The 16,430-nt window shown below is 43.5% G+C and overlaps 2 protein-coding genes across 3 annotated transcripts in view; one reads left to right on the top strand and one right to left on the bottom strand.

Annotated features, from left to right (window-relative positions):
* The window catches only part of DDX4 (DEAD-box helicase 4), a 34,305-nt gene extending 21,234 nt beyond the window's left edge, over positions 1-13,071 (bottom strand). Inside the window, exons 1-7 of one of the 2 annotated variants that reach the window (XM_021380723.1) lie at positions 12,832-13,071; positions 12,557-12,660; positions 11,042-11,168; positions 9,574-9,642; positions 4,931-5,005; positions 3,221-3,301; positions 2,509-2,592 (exon numbers count right to left, since the gene is read on the bottom strand). In XM_021380723.1, coding sequence (XP_021236398.1) covers positions 2,509-2,592; positions 3,221-3,301; positions 4,931-5,005; positions 9,574-9,642; positions 11,042-11,168; positions 12,557-12,660; positions 12,832-12,967 — 676 coding nt within the window. In that variant the 5' untranslated portion in view covers positions 12,968-13,071. Of the gene's footprint in view, positions 1-2,508; positions 2,593-3,220; positions 3,302-4,930; positions 5,006-9,573; positions 9,643-11,041; positions 11,169-12,556; positions 12,661-12,762 lie in introns of both variants that reach the window. The other variant, XM_021380724.1, reaches the window with a different exon arrangement.
* The window catches only part of SLC38A9 (solute carrier family 38 member 9), a 49,238-nt gene continuing 45,849 nt past the window's right edge, over positions 13,042-16,430 (top strand). The window contains exon 1 of the mRNA XM_021380729.1: positions 13,042-13,124. The gene's annotated coding sequence lies outside the window, so the exon portion shown is untranslated. The remainder of the gene's footprint in view (positions 13,125-16,430) is intronic.

The following is a 16,430-nucleotide window of genomic DNA, read 5'->3' as shown; positions in this document are numbered from 1 at the left end:
CTATTTTCACCTCGATGATGCACATTTAACTCATTTAAGTGAGCAGCCAAATCCGAAAAAAACCGCTAAATTTGCAAGTCATTTTTTATCTTCATATTCTAGGACAAGTTTTCCTTTCAATTTCACTTAGCAAAGTCTTTTTAACCTTTTCCCCCCGACTTAGCCACCTTTCTTCAGAAAGTAAACGATGACCCCATGATCAGCATCCATACTTTCAAGGAACCTCTGGAATTGACAATTTTTCAGTCCCTTAGACTTTACAAAACTATTGGCTTTGATGACAACTTGCATGACCCTATACTTTTTTAAAGCTTTTGCACATAGATCTTCCTAATGTCTGATGCAGTGATATTTCACCAAGCATGAGTTAATTGTATCATGTTCTATTACTTCATAAGACCCTCTCTTTTACCAGCCATCACCAGGGCATCATCAGTAGTGATACAAGATATACTGACAAAGGTTTAAGAAAACTGCTTTCATGTATTTTTTTACTGCTTCATACTACTCAGAGATTTAGCTGTGTCTTTCAATGGCACCAAAGAAGCTATTTCTTCAGTGATATTATATTCATTATCAATACCTCTAAAGAAAATGGCAAGTTGAGCTGTATTTGTAGCATCAGTATTTTCATCTATCAACAAAGCATAAAAATTTTAAGTAGCAGCAGGGGGCACACGGGCTGCAATGTGAGCTGAGCTGGGCCACATGAGGCCCATGGGTTGGGCATGCCTGCTCTACTGCATGAACTGTGCACAGCCCTTATGCTCTTTTAACGCAAAAACCACTAACATGCCAGAATACCCCATTTCTACTGCAGCAAGAGGTAGAATTTCCGAAGTTATAGAGGATTTGGAAAACAGTAACTTGTCTCTCACACACAATTACTTAAACTGTACATGCTAAACTTTTATGGGTTCGTCCTCCGAAGATGTGAAATTGCACTAGTAACACTCTAGCTAAAGGAACTTCCCCTAAAGAAGTGAGGGAAGCAGCAGCAGGGTGGCTACTTATTGTTTAGCTTAGCTGCATTTAAAGCAACTGAACAGCGATATTATGAATGGAAAAAGGGACTTCTATCTTTAGTCCGAGTAGTTATGCAGGTTGATTAAACACATCAGGGACAATCTGTGCAAGCTACAGGATTTTCTTAATTTACAAGAAGCAAGCCTAAAGAGGATTGCTTCCGTAGAAAGAGTTGCAGATAATCTGTTAGAAAATGAGATGTCTATCTAATGGGAATTCTATGAAAATACGTAATTAAGAATATTCTGAATGCTGCATACCACATATTTTGGGGAACTTCTACTAAACCACTGGTAGAAGACTTGATTGTGAGTTAGCATTTTGTATGTAGCAAAGCAGCTGTCTCATTGTGATCTACTGAGACTGCGCCCTTGCCCCTCCCCTCCACACACAGAGATACGTTGAAAAAAATCTACAAGCACATATGATAGTAAAGACAGCTGCTTTGTGCCTATTTTTGCTACATTTATACACCCTTCTTAATATTTTATATAGTATACACAGATTTTCAAACTGAATGTAGAATGTACTTGAGGGATAAAGACATCTCATGTCAGACAACGCATTTAGCGCATATGTAACCCTTTGAAGACAAGGGCTTTTGTTAGAAAATATTACCAGGCAATAAGTCTTTGTGAATCATAGTACAGACGTAGAGATGGGGAGAGAGCGAGAGAGAGAGAGGGAGACAGAGAGATATTCTAACACTGAAGGGGAAAAACCTAAACTTTTTTTTTTTTTTTAAAACACATGGTCTGGAACGTCATTATTCACAGTCATTCTGGAAGGAGACAGAATTAACTTGAGAAAAATGCTAAGGAAAACAAAGACACTTCATTACGCAGGAAATGGACATGCATAACACAGATGGGAAAGATTCTAAGTAGCAAAGGAAACCTCTCTTTGGGACAGACCCCAGCCATCTGCTGAGAGTCAACAAAAAGGAAGAGTGAGTAATTTACTGGGGTACAGAGAAAGCCCTCAAGTACATAACTAAATTTAGAAATCTCCCCCTCCAACGCTCTACTGTAATTCTTGTATGAACCTCACCACTCCTGAATCTTTAATTAAGTTGCTGTATTTGACTGTAGTAAATTGTTGAACCACTAAGCTAAACTGGCTAACAATTAAGTGCTGATCAAGAGCTACTGAGAATCACAGAATGGCCTGGGTTGAAAAGGACCTCAAAGATCATCGAGTTTTAACCCCCCTGCTGAGCACAGGGTTGCCAACCACTAGACCAGGCTGCCCGGAGCCGTGTCCAGCCTGGGCACACAATCACACAACCTAACGTAGTGATTCATCATAAAGTACTATGAATTCCTATATTGGTGCTAAATCAGATGAGAAAAAATCTGTTCATAACAGCATGCAAGCAAGCCAAGCTAACATCATTTAGCAAAGCTCTGATGGTACTGCATTGCCACAAATCAGCACTGAGAAAATCCAAGACGTTAACCATGCTACTAAAAAAAATCTCACCTGTAGGTCCTCCAACTGCTCCTCTTCCTCTTGGGGTAAAGGGGCTGCCACACAGAGGACTGTTTCTTTCCTCACTGTTTAAACCTTTAAGAAATACAAAGCATAGGAAGTATACATCTAAAATTAGTTTTAAGAAGTATTATGCTCAAAGCTAGTATTACAGAACCACAGAATATCCAGAGCTGGAAGGGACCCACAAGAATCAAATCCCCTGGCTCCACAAAGGACTACCCAAAATTCTAACCATTTGATTGATTACACTGTCCAAATGCTCCTTGAACTCCAGCAGCTTTGTGCTGTGACCACTACCCTGGGCAGCCTGTTCCAGTGCTTGACTACCCGCCCTCTGACAAACAGCCTTTTCCTGACACCCAACCCTGTCAGGTCCCCTGACACAGCTCCATGCTGTTCCCTTGGGTCCTGCTTCTTTCACTGGTCAGTACCCATCCCTGTACTTCCCCTTGTAAGGCAAAATGCCTAATACTACTTATGATATAATCCATAGTGCAATATCCCCAGAAGACTCTTGATAACTTTTACCTATGCTGTATTATTCCCAGTGATATGATCTTGCAAAGAAGTTACTCGTAACATATCTGAAGAAAGCTATTTCACAGCCTTATACTTCTAGTTATCAAGGAGTAATTGAATCAAAAAGAACGTCCTAAGGTACAGACCTGCAGAAACCAGTCAATATAAAACTTATACTTGCTTTGTCCAAAGATGCCAGCAACTCCTCTAAAACCTCGTTCTTGCATACCAGGATCATCTGCAGAGTTCTTCTCTTGAAAATCTGCAGTACATCATGCACACAACACCTTAGTTTTTCCAATTCTGCATGTACACATCAAGTGACCTTTATGTGACTATTCTGTGAAGTCCCTGCTTTACTGTTGTACTTTTTATTGGAATTAATAAAACTATATGATTTGCCTAACCATGAAAAATGAAGTTTGTTTTCTTTTTTGCCAAGAACACAAAGTGAAGTCTACTGCCCTCTTGTACTGCTTCTTGTTAGAAGTACATCTAACATTAAGTCTTCACTCCTCTGGTTAATCCAGAGGAAAACTGGCCTTCTCAATTTTCACGAGCACTACCATAGTGAGATAGTACAGCAGTTTCTACCTACTATCCCACGTTACTGTTTTACTTCCTCACAGTCCTCAGCACTCACATTAACCCAGATTACCAATAAGCCTCATTTTGAAGCCACAATTTACTGTGTGAGCAGAATGTATTTCTGCCTTTTGGAAAGCCAGGAGGAAAAAAAAAAACACTTTACAGTTCTTAGGAGTTATACTAGACTGTGTCATAAAGTCCATTACTATTAGTGTAAGCCAGTAATAAATTTGAGAAACTTCCAAAAGGAAATTAATAACTTAAGCATTTAAGTCACTGTATTCCTTCAAGAATTCTCTGCCTTTCAAGTTAATCAATTTTATTATGATTTTAATATACTACACATCTATTACCATTTACCTGTTAGTCTACAACTAACCATTCGTTCTGCCATTTTGCAATGACAATGACCATTATGCTGGTTTCAGCATAGGCAGTTTATTTTCTTCATAGTGTCCAGTATGATACTATATTTTGTATTTGGGAGAAAAAACACACTGATAATACACTGATGTTTTAGTTACGGCTGAGCAGTGCTTCATAGAGACAAGGATGTTTCAGTTTTTCAGTTTCTCCTATTATCCTGCCAACCAGAGGACTCACGCAGAAAGAGCTGGGAGGAGATGGAACATGAACATCTAACTTAAACTGGCCAAAGGGATATTCCATGTTATATGGTATCATGTGAAAAATATATATAAAACTGAGCAGAGCTGGCCAGAGGAACAGCCACTGCTCTGAGATTGGGTGGGCATAGGTCAGCAGGCAGTGACCAACTGCACTCTGCATCATGTTTTTGTAAATATTTGTGCATTATTAATGCACAAATGCACTTACTATTATTTCTCTCTTCCTTCTCTTAGTAATTAGTTTTTATCTCAACCTACGAGTTCTTTCTTTCTCCAATTCTCTTCTCCATTCCAATGGGAGATGGGAGAGTGAGGGAATGTCTGTGTGGTGTTTAGCTGATCACGTTCTGCTAGATGAGACCAAGAAGTTCTCCTACAATGTCTGCAGTTCCTTCACCAATGCTTGGTGCATACGAACTCATAAATAGGCCATCATTTGAGTTTTTCCAAATGCAAAACAAAAACCGCATTTTAAAGGAGATAGGCTAAGTATAAAGATTCCTAAGTATTACAGACCTTAGATACAGGTTCAGAGTTATTTTCACAAGTATTAGTATTAGCTCTCAAGTCATAAACACTCATTTGGGTCTGATACAATGAAACTGAGTGTAGAAATAAGGAAAACAATTTATCAAATACAAACAGTCACAGAATGAAACACTCCAGGAAGTTACCTCTGTTTCCAGAACTCCTTCCTCTACCAAATCTAGTCACTGGCTGATCTTCTCTGTTCTGACTTACAACGGAATCTACAAGTAGGAAAATAAATCAACAATCAAAATCATCTTTGACTTTAAGTTAGTTGGTTGTTTTGTTTTTTTTAAAAATGAACTCCACATCAAAATTACAGAATAATTCAGGCTGAATAGGACCTGAGGTCTGCTCTACCACTCAAAAAGAATCAACACGCAATTTTCACCATAGTGCTCAGAACTTAGTTCAGGCAGATCTTGAAAACCTCTCAGAATGGAGACTGAACAGCCTCTCTAAAAACCTCTTCCAATGCTGGAATGCCCTCATGGGAATTGTAAGTCTGAAAATCTTTTATTCTAACTTACGCCTGTTTACCTTTGTTCTTGTTTCGCATGTCAATAAAGAGCATGGATGCACATTCTCAATGATCTCATAGGCAGAGGAAGGCTGTTGCAAGGCCAGCCCGAAGCCCTTCAGCTTCTGCTGCCTCCCTGGGGCCCTGGTCAGAGACATTACTAGGAAGGTCCCTGGACTTGCATAGCCCTCTGATTATTACCTGTCTCTAGTAGCTCAGGTTGGCAGCAAAGAAATCAGTGGGAGAAGCTCAAAGGCTATCGAAGGGACCTCAGGGAAAGGGGGGGGTTAGCTGAAGGAGCAGAACTTACCTGATGTTTTCCTTAACTCCTTCAGTAGCAGGGAAGAATACTGAGAGGAACAGGAAAACCAACACAATCAACACATGGCTAAGAGGCTCGTGCTATCAAAGGAGTTTTATGGTAAAAGACAAAGTTCGCCTGTCTCAAAGGGGTAAATAGAGTCTAGACCAGCAGTTGGCAGGGCTTGTTAAGAGGGCTTTAAGCTAAATTTTAAAGTGGGGGGGAGGAGAAGATAAAACCAGGCTCACTAAAGGTGAGCCTAGGGACAGCATGCCACAGGTGACGGTGAGGCCAATGGCTCAGCTGAAGTGCACCTACACTGCTGGTGATAAAGTATAGGATGGCGTGCCGCAATCAGAGTGGCTGTGAGCTAGTGAGATCCTTCTGTCTGCATCATGAGGTGCTGGGTACAACAAAACACATCTGAAACGCTTCTAAACCAATGCACACACCATGAGGAGTAAGCAAGAAGAGCTAGAAGCCTTGGCTCAGTCCAGAGCTACAACATCATTGCTGTAAGAGAAACCACCCCTGCAAATGGCGTGATGGATGATAACAAGTTTTTCAGAAGACAGGCATGGCAAGAGAGGCAGGACAGCAGCACTGTATGTAGTGCAGAGGCTGGACTGTATGGAGCTCACACTTGTCAACAACTTGGTTGAGAGCATCTGGGTAAGGATTAATGGACAAGCAAACAAAGGGGATGTCACTATGGAAGTCTACCACAGACCACAAGGCCAGGATGATGACACTGATGAACAACTCTTTAAGGAACCTACAGAGACTTCAAGCTCAATTGCCTTTGAACTTACAGAGGACTTAACTTGCCAGACTTTAACTGGGAACACCACACAGCTGATATAAACAGATGCAGGAGATTCCTAAAACACCTTGATGAAAAGTTCCTGGTACAGGTACTAAGGGAGTCAACAAGAAAAAGCGTCCTCCTAGATCTGTTCCTTGTGAACAGAGAATGTCTCCTGGGTGAAGTGGCAAGTGGTGGCCACCTTGGCCATAGTGACCATGAAGTATTCAATTCAAAATCTTTTGTGACAGGAGGAAAACTGCCACCAAAATCTCAGCCCTGAATATAAGGAGAGCAGATTTTAGGCTGCTTAGGGAACTAGTTACTAACATCCCCTGGGAAACTGCTTTTGAGGGCACTGGTGTCTCAGTGCTGGCCACTCTAAGTACCACCTCCTGAGTGCACAGGAACCAGGCAACTCCACAACATCAGAAGTCAAGCAGGTGCAGCAGAAGGCCAGCTTGGCTCAACAGGGATCTTCTTCTAGAGCTCTGGCAGAAAATGAACACACATAGCTGCTGGAAGCAAGGTCAAGCTACGTGTGATGACTACAGGGATACTGTTCACATTTGCAGGGAAAAATTTGAACAGACAAAGCTATTAAGAGTTGAAGCTGGTCAATATTGTGGTGAACAACAAAAAGGTTTTTTTGGTTTTTTTAAAATACATTAACAATAAAAGGAGGACCAGATAGAACATCGGTTTGTTACTTGAAGAGCACGGTCATCTCACAAGCAGGGACAAAGCAAGATACATTCAGTGCCTTCTTTGATTCTGATTTCAACGCTGATTATGAACTCAGGGACCCCAGGTGCCCTGAGCTGGAGGTCATGGTCCTCAGTTAACTACTCAGCCAAACCCAAACTTGTGCAGTTTGCTGCTCCACCGGATGCAGATAAGTCCACAGGGCCTGATGAGATTCATCCCAGAGTATTCAGAGGGCTGGATGATGTCACTGTGAGGTCTCAATTATTCTTCAAGGGTCTTAGGAATCTGGAGAGGTATAAGTTGACTGGCAAACGTTCTAATTTTCAAGAAAGGCAAGAAAGAAAACCTTAGTAATCACAAGCCTGTCAGCATCACTTCAGTGCCTGGTAAAATTATGGAGAAAATTACGCTCAGAGGTACTGGAAAGCACCTGAAGGACAACGTGGTCACTGGTCACAGCCAACACCAGTTCATGAGCGGAAGGTCCTCTTTAACTATCTTAATTTCCTTTTATGATAAGGACACCCACCTAGTTAACCAAGTAAAGCTAGATAACATTACCTTTCTGAATTTCAATAAAGCTTTTGATTCTGTTTCTCACAGTAGCCTTCTGAGAAGGACAAAATGTCCAGCATATGGCTAGACAGAAAAATAACACTATGGGTAAGCAACTGGTTGATAGGTCAGGCCCAAAGGGTTATAGTAAACTGGGTTATGTTAGCCTGGCAGTTGGTCACTAACAAGGATCCTCAAGGGCTCAATTTTAGGGCCAGTTCTCTTTAATGTCTCCGTAAATGATTTGGATGTAGGACTAAGAAAGTACTTTGAGTAAGTTTGCTTAGTGGTAGGAGCTGTTGACTGTTCAGAGTGGAAGGCCTTGCACAGAGATACAGACAAATTAGAGAGCTGGGCAATCACCAATTGCATGAAGTTTAACAAGGAGCAAGTACTAGATTCTGCACCTGAGAAGAGGCAACTCTGGCTACACGTGAAGACTGGTCATCAGACACTGGAGAGCAGCCCCACTGAAAGAGATCTGAGGGGTCTTGGTCAACAGCAAGTTGAATCTAAGTCAACAGAGTGCCCAGGCAGCCAGGAAGTCCAACAGTATCCTGGGATGCACCAAGCACAGCACTGCCAGATGGTAGAGTGATTGTCCTGCTCTATACTACACAGCTGCAGCCTGAGCTTGAGTACTCTTGCGCAGTTTTGGGTGCTGCAGCACAAAAAGTACATAAAACTATTAGAGAGCATCCAAAGGAGGACTACAAAGATGGAGAAGGATCTAGAGGGGAAGACCTATAAGGAGCAGCTGAAATCCCTTGGTTTGTTCATCTTCAGAGAAGAGGAGGCTGAGGGGAGGCCTTATGGCAGCCTACAGCTTCCGCACCAGGGGCAGGTGCCATTCTCCTCTCTCCAGTGACCAGCAATAGAACCTGAGGGAACTGCACAAAGCTGCAACAGAGGAGGTTCAGGTTGGATATCAGCAAAAGATCCTTCACCAAGAGGGTGGCTGGGCACCAGAGCAGACTCCCCAAGTAGGTGGTCATGACATTGAGCTTGGCAGAGTTCAAGAAGCATCTGGACAATGCACTCAGACATATGGTCAGCCAGGAGTTGGACTCAATGATCCTTACAGGTCCCTTCCAACTTGAGATACTCTATCATTCTATGATTCTTTCAAGGACAGATTCTCCAGCTGCCTATGCATCCTGCTAGCCCTCTTCTCAACTTGATCCAGCTTTGCAATGCTATTTTCTTGCTGTGGGTTTTTTCCCCCTCTTGGGAGCCCCAGCCATATATAGTATTCTAGGTGTGACCTATTAAGTTTTGAGTAGATGATAACCATTTCCCTTGATCAGTTGTACTCCTGTTAAAACATCCAGCACACTGTTAACATTCACTGCTGTCCCCATTCCCTCAAAACACCCAGAGGCAACCAAGTTGGTCAAGCACAATTTACAGTAGTTACATCCAAGTCAGCTACTCCCAGCAATGTGCTTACATTCACAGACCACACAATCTGTGAGTTAAAGGTAAGCCACAGGAATCCACTTCAGCGTTTAATAGCTACAGTAACATATTAATGGAGAAAATAAGAAACTAAATTTATTCCAATGTTCAGCTAAATCCATACGTAACAAAACACGTTAGAACTAAGCTGACAGCATGAACAAGGTCAGCATAGTATACTGGCAAGTAAACACACAATGAATTTGGAACAATAAGGAACTATTACATGATGCAACAAGGTGCCCTTAAACAGCAAAGCTTAGGGCGCATACAGCTGTCCTCCAATACAGAACAGCATCACCCAGCAACAGCTTTGCTACTAACACAAATATATTTCAGTATCTACTATGGTACCAGTAGTAAGCTTGCCTGTCCTAATGTTTTGTCCAAAAGCAAGGCTTAGTCATCCCCGGAACTACAAATTTTAACTGCACAAACCTACCTCTGCTCCCAGAATATCCTCCAGTGTCATGCTGCATATGCAGACTTCTGTTAAGTCCTTCATTAGCATCTGGAAGAGTAAATAAACAAAGCCTTTGACACTGTCTCCTACAGCATTCTCATATACAAACCAATGAAATTCACCCTACATAACTGGAAAGTAAGGAGAACTTAAAGCACCTTGAACTTCTGGGCCTCAAAGGTTGAGATCAATAACATAAACTCCAAATGGAGGCCAATCATTAGTGGAATACTCTAGAGACTACTGATGGGTCCAAAACAGTTTACCATCTTCAAGGCTTCATTCAAGGCTTGGATCAAGGGACAGAGAGTACCTTCTGCAAGACTGCACACTTTATTTGAACATCAGCTGAAGCACAATTTGTTAACTGTAAAATTTTTCAAAAGGGAGAAAGGTTTGTCCAACCTTTTCTGGGGAGGAAAAAACCATCAACACTTGTTCTCTGAATTCTCCACTTCTAACAGTTCAAATCTGGAAGAGTTCAAGTGACAGAACTGACTTCTGGTTCTTGCCCATTCTAATTTTCCAACATCTTGACAACAAGTAATTAGGTAAAGAAATCTCCTTTTCACCTATACACTGAGAGGTAGGAGAATGACATATCAACAATAAACATAGCATAACATGTTCTAACTGCTCATTAGAAAATCTAATCTGTACTAAATAAGACACATTAAAATAGTTTAGGTTGTGCTTCCACAGCTGCTTCAACTAAATATGAGCTATATATTTTTATCCCAGACAGAATTTCACTGAAGTTAAAATATCCACATGCAGTTTCGGCAAAGATCATTCCTAAGAATAAAAGTCAGTGAGAACTTCTTGATTGCCCTATCTCACATCCCGTCAGTTTTAAGCAAAACCTGCTTCCTGATCTGGCTTTTGTACCATTACTCCAAGTAACTGCTGGGACAAACTGCTTCTAGCAACATCAGCATGGCTTATTATAACTAAAACATCTGTTCAAGTTTAAAAAGGTATAATCTTCATGAAACCAAGAGTACTTTATGGAAACTTACAAAATGAAAACTACAACAACATCTTGTCTTGTTTAGCTTTGTTTTTCTTTAATGCTTCAACAGCCTGTGACCTTTTCTTATTCTCAGCTGTCAGGAAGTACCTTGAAAGGACTGCTCAACACTGCATGTAGTATTTATTCATTTTCAATACAGTTTAACACAGGCAGCTGTAGAAATGGTTACCCGCTGTCACCTATTCACTTTAAATTATACACTGTATTCAACACCAACTATGGTAAACAAAGAAGTGAGGGACAAAAGAAAAACTTACTTCTTATATTATCTGTACAATTTGATGTTGCTTATTGCATGGGGGAATACACAAAAAAAATGTAAAGAAATAGAACAGTACTACGTTACATCTGCTAAACTTTTCAAGTCATCAACTTCCGTAAATGTCAGTAAAACTTTAAGTACTTTTTGCATACCAAGTGAGCCTTTATTCTGACTAAAGCCAAAGAAGGGGCTGTTTGGTCTGCCTGGGAAGCCAGACAAGGGGCTGCTTGGTCTGCTGGAGAAGCGGAGGGATGGGCTGTTTGGTCTGCCAGAGCTAGCCTAAAGGAAAAAAAAGGACATCATGATGTTACCTTCAGGCCAAGCAAAGTATATGTAAACTAAAGGTGCATTTAGGTGGTAAGTCTTCCAATTGAAAGAGATTGCCTTCTGCACTCATGTGCAGTCTTTCAACTCGTTCTGTTCAAAGTTTCTTAAACTTCACTACACTTAAGTGCTCAACATTCAAACACAAATGTCACCAAACCCAAGTTATACACAACCGATACGAAGACAAGTTTATCTTGCCTTCTGTCAGACTTGTGGAGGCATCAACTTCACTTTGCTAACAAACATTTAATGCCATTTAGAAATATCTGTTGCCCAAAAGAATAGTGCAATCTTTTAAAGTATTTTCTTCTCCAATTTAGGCTTAGAAAGTTTTCGGACTGCTAGTACCATGAATAAAACTGCTTCCATCTGCTTCACAAGTGCATTTCTAGAGTTTTTCTACAGCATGCTTACAGGTTATACTTAAGTATTTTTAAGATGCCAGTCCCTCTTAATTTATTCAACGATTCAGATACTCTATCCGAAACAGTTCAGAACAGCACATAATTTTCACAGTGTACCACTGTACAGTTTTATTTCCAGCAAAGCCTAGGTTTAAACTTCTCCTGTATAATACAAGTTAGTCATGCATTAGTAGGCCAAAGCACCAGGCAACAGAGGAACATCAAGAAATTACCAAAATTTTTACTTCCTGATGGTGCTTTTTTTAATTTTTACTACAACTTTCATAGTTTTCTTGTTGTGGCTACCAACCACTACAGGAAACTAAACCCAAACTACCAAACCATTATTCTGACAGTACACGCTATTACTACTTATTTAGGCAACTGTACTTTTAGCTTATTACCTATTTGATAATCTGTTCACCTCTCCTTACCCTCCTCATTCCTCAAGGCTCATTTGTAAGAAGTGTAAAACCCATGCCAATTATCAAAGATTCATAACATGTCCTCCTAAAATTTACAGCAGTTTCTTCTGATACCGATATTCGTTCATCCCTTAAGTGGTAAAATATTCCTTAGCTGTCTCGCATTACACTCCTCCTTCCTTACACCTTATCCTTTACTTCACACCAAAGTATTTTGCTGCTATGCAATAAAACAGCAAGATTACATACAAATAATTTGTACACAAGATCAGCACCTCTCTGCACAGCCTGCGCCACGCTCAAGCACCTCAAGCACGGAGCCATTCTGACCCTTCCCCGGGGGAAGCTCCATGCCCTCAGCTCCCAGCAGCAGAGCCCGACACCTCCTCCTCCGCACTGCTCGGGAAGCTGCAGGGAGCACTGAGGCCGCCTCTCAGCTGCCTCTTCCTCAGACTGGGCCACGCCAGTGCCCCGCTCCCTGCTGCGCTGCCCTCCCCTGGACACTACTCACCATCCACACCTGCTCCTCAGAACGCCGCTGGGAAGCCGATGCCGCCTCCTGTTCCAGCAGCTCCGTGTCCCAGTCCTCTTCCATAGCGAATGCCACCAGCTCACCTACAGGATCAGGTGCAGGTTAGCTGAACCCTCCTCCCAGATGCCACCATCCCGACGGTTCTCGCGGTGCAAACACGCGACAGAGCCCTCCCCGGCACGCACCGCCCTTGCCCCCACGCCCAGCTCCGCTGTGGTTCCGATGCGCCGCACCCGCGCCGCGCGCCCACCTACCAGCCTCCGCAGCGTTCACACTCCGCTCCACAAAACATGGCGCCGTCTCCCGAGACGCGTTATATAGCCGCCACCGCGTGCCCCGGCCGTGCTTCGACCGCCAGCCAATGGGAGCGCGAGTCGTCACGCGGTGCATGCGCTGCAGCAGTCGGAGCCGCTAGGGGCGCGGGCTGGGGGCGGGGTGAGAAGGTGGTGTTAGCGCTCCTGGTGGGCGGCCGCGGCCTGAGCGGTACGGCGTTGGGCGGGAAGGAGGGCGAGGTTGCTCTTGCTGCCTGCCCCTTGTGCGTTTCAGGGTATGTGAGGAGCGCGGGCAGAAAATGAAGCTAGAGGGTGCAGGAGGGCCGTCGCAGGAGCTGTCCGTCCTTACACCTGTCCTGTAGGGATCACCTGCATAGCTCCTCATGTGTTGCAGTGGCTGTGCGAGTGCCTTTTGTTTTGCAGGGACCTAGTGAATTCAGCTGTGTGACAGAACAGCTGCCACGCAGGCTATACTGTTGCAAAAATATGGACAAAATTAAGTACATGCGTAATTTCAGGGTGAGGGAGGGGATTGTCCCTCTCTGCTCTGCCCTTGTGAAGCCCCATCTGGAATACCATGTCCAGGCCTAGGGCCTCAGCACAAGGAGTATGCGGAGTTGCTGGTGCGGGTCCCGAGGAGGGACGCAGAGATGATCAGAAGGCTAGAGCACCTCTCCGCGAAAAAAAGCTGAAGGAGCTGGGCTTATTTGGCTTGGAGAAGAGAAGGCACCTAGGAGACCTCACTGTTCCCAAAGAGGGACCTCATCAAGAGGCCTTCGGTGAATGTGGGCTCCCTTTTTCCAAGGCACTACCCAGATGTGTGGCAGAGTATGTGCTTTGCCCAGAAGGTTGTGTGTTGCAGAATAGAAAGCTGCAACACAATGCAGGCAGTTACTGAACGCTCTTTTTAAAAGCCATTTCTAATAGTAGTGCTTTTATTAGAGGGTGCAGGAGAATTTACACATTTCTTTCACGTTTGCTTGTTAGCAAATCACAGTTCTTGCATTAAATCCTTTTTCCAAGCAAAAATATTTCAAGGCCTGTAGTTAATGACAAAGAATGCAAGGAAATACAAGCCATGTATCTACTATGGTTCTAACTATTTAAGTCTTTCATAGCACAGAATGATGAAGGTAGCTTTCAAGGGTGGGACTAGCTTCTTGTATGATGAAAATGTTAAATTCTTCCCATATCTCTGCTTTTGTGTGTTTTGGTTGTAATCACTTACAGCATCTGCAGGTGGTGTTTCCACTGATTTTCAAATTAACATGATAGCACGTGGCAAGACTTGTGACTAACTGACTGAATTCTTCGAATTTCTAAAAGCCACAAAGTACTTGAATGGTAAGGGTGTCTAAGGTGCAAAAGATGGGAGTGAAGGAAAGGCTGCAGGAAGCAGAGTTTGGTGTGACTTGGATCGCACATAGCTGAGAGTCAGGGTAACAGGTGATTAGTCTGCTGCCTCGTTTCCTCCTGCAGTCTGAAATTCAGATTATGCAGCAGTTTCCTTTATGGAGCAGTTCTGCTACTCGGCCTTGCTGTCTGTTTTGGGCTGTGTTTGAGGAAGTACATATTGGGGATATGTGCTGAGCTTGCTTTGAAATAGCTTTCTCATGTGGGAAAGCTGTCTAAGTGCTGTCTTCCTTGTACATAGTTCAGTTTTCCCTAGCAAGAGCTATAAACATTCCTACAATATAATTATGAAAAGGACATGTTCCCACCTTAATTTAACTGGGAACAACAATAAAAAAGGTAACCTTACCAACCAGTGATTTTCCTGCACTTTGGCCACAACAACCTCAGGCAATGCTACAGGCTTGGGGCAGAGTGGCTGGTAGATTGTGTGGAACAAATGAAGGTGGGTGTAATGGTCAATGCTTGGCTGAACATGAGCCAGCAGTGTGCCCAGGTGGCCAAGAAGGTCAGTGGCATCCTGGCTTGTATCAGAAATAGTGTTGCCAGTAGGAGTAGGGAAGTAATTGTCCCTCTGTACTCAGCACTGGTGAGGCTGCACCTTGAGTACTGTGTCCAGTTTTGGGCCCCTCACTGCAAGAAACACATTGAGGCCCTGGAGTGTGTTCAGAGGAGGGTGACAAAGCTGGTGAGGGGTCTGGAGCACAGGGCTTACGAGGAGCGGCTGAGGGAGCTGGGATTGTTCAGTCTGGAGAAGAGGAGGCTCAGGGGAGACCTTATCACTCTTTACAGCTACCTGAAGGGAGGTTGTAGTGAGCTGGGTGTGGGCCTCTTCTCTCTTGTAACTAGTGACAGGACGAGGGGGAATGGCCTCAAGTTGCACCAGGGGAGCTTCAGGCTGGACGTTAGGAAATACTACTTTTCTGAAAGAGTGGTCAGGTGCTGGAATGGGCTGCCCAGGGAGGTGGTGGAGTCACCGTCCCTGGAGGTGTTCAAGAAATGTTTAGATGTTGTGTTGAGAGACATGGTTTAGTAGGGTTATATTGGTGGTAGGTGGATGGTTGGCCTGGATGATCTTGTAGGTCTTTTCCAACCTTGCTAGTTCTATGATTCTATGATTCTATAACTGTTCTTGAGCAACCTACTCTAGGGAACTTACTTTGACAGGTGGTTGGGTTTGATGATCCCCAGAGTTCCCTTCCAACTTCTACAATTCCGTGATAACCAGCCCAGTATGAACCATTATAAATGCACCTGATGGACCTCCGCAAGTCCTAGTGTTTGTGTCATGGTTGCTGACCACACTCAAGTGCGCTCAGTGCCCAGAGGAGAGTGTGTGGTGGACATCTTGTTGCAGTGCATGCTAGTTAATGGCAGCTGAGATGGCGCCAGGCCGTTACACTTGAGAATTTGATTCCAATGAAAAAAATGGGTGAGGCGAGAGCCAGGAAGAGCACTAGGACACTGGTTGCTCTGAACAATATTGCTCAACTTGTTGAAGCCGAATCCGATGTTTTGTCTCTGTTCAGTGGAACAGGCAGTCTGTCACCTGATCCCCCAGCCCCGACATGTCCAACCCTTGGGCTGCATGCAGCCCAGCACAGCTCGCAATACTCCCTGCCCTCGTGCCATCATGTTGGCAACTCTACCCCACAGAGCAGCCCAACCTGACCCAGGTGTGCACCTGTCAACGGTTTACGGGCGTTAGGCCCGATTCCGTGACAAAGGGGACGGGGGACCCAAGGGCCCACGTCCCGGGAAAAGGGAAAAGGGGAAAAGGGTAGGGAGATGGCCCTGAGAGCAAAGAACAGCGGCAACAATCTGAGTAGAAACAAACTAATTTACTAAATAAAATATCGGAATGCAAAACAACACACTATAATACAATATAATTACAATTTAAGCTGATAAATCCAACACAGAGAGAGAGAATGTCCCAAAGTCAAGGTAGGCCTTACTCTACTACCGACGATAAGACGGCTAGAGAGCGAGGTGCTGCCAAGACGAGAGACGGCGGAAAAAGGGACGAGGTCTCGTGATCTGCAAGTTTTTATACTGCGAGCTTCTATCTTTTCCCTCCGGCTGGAAAACGGTAACAAAGGAGCAAAGTACCGTGGGGACTGTAGTAGTCCTTCTCTTCTGAGAACTAGGTATGTCCACTACATGAT

This window comes from Numida meleagris, chromosome Z (assembly GCF_002078875.1).
Source record: "Numida meleagris isolate 19003 breed g44 Domestic line chromosome Z, NumMel1.0, whole genome shotgun sequence".
Taxonomy (NCBI): Eukaryota; Metazoa; Chordata; class Aves; order Galliformes; family Numididae; genus Numida; species Numida meleagris.
This window is presented reverse-complemented; position numbering and strand designations above follow the sequence as displayed.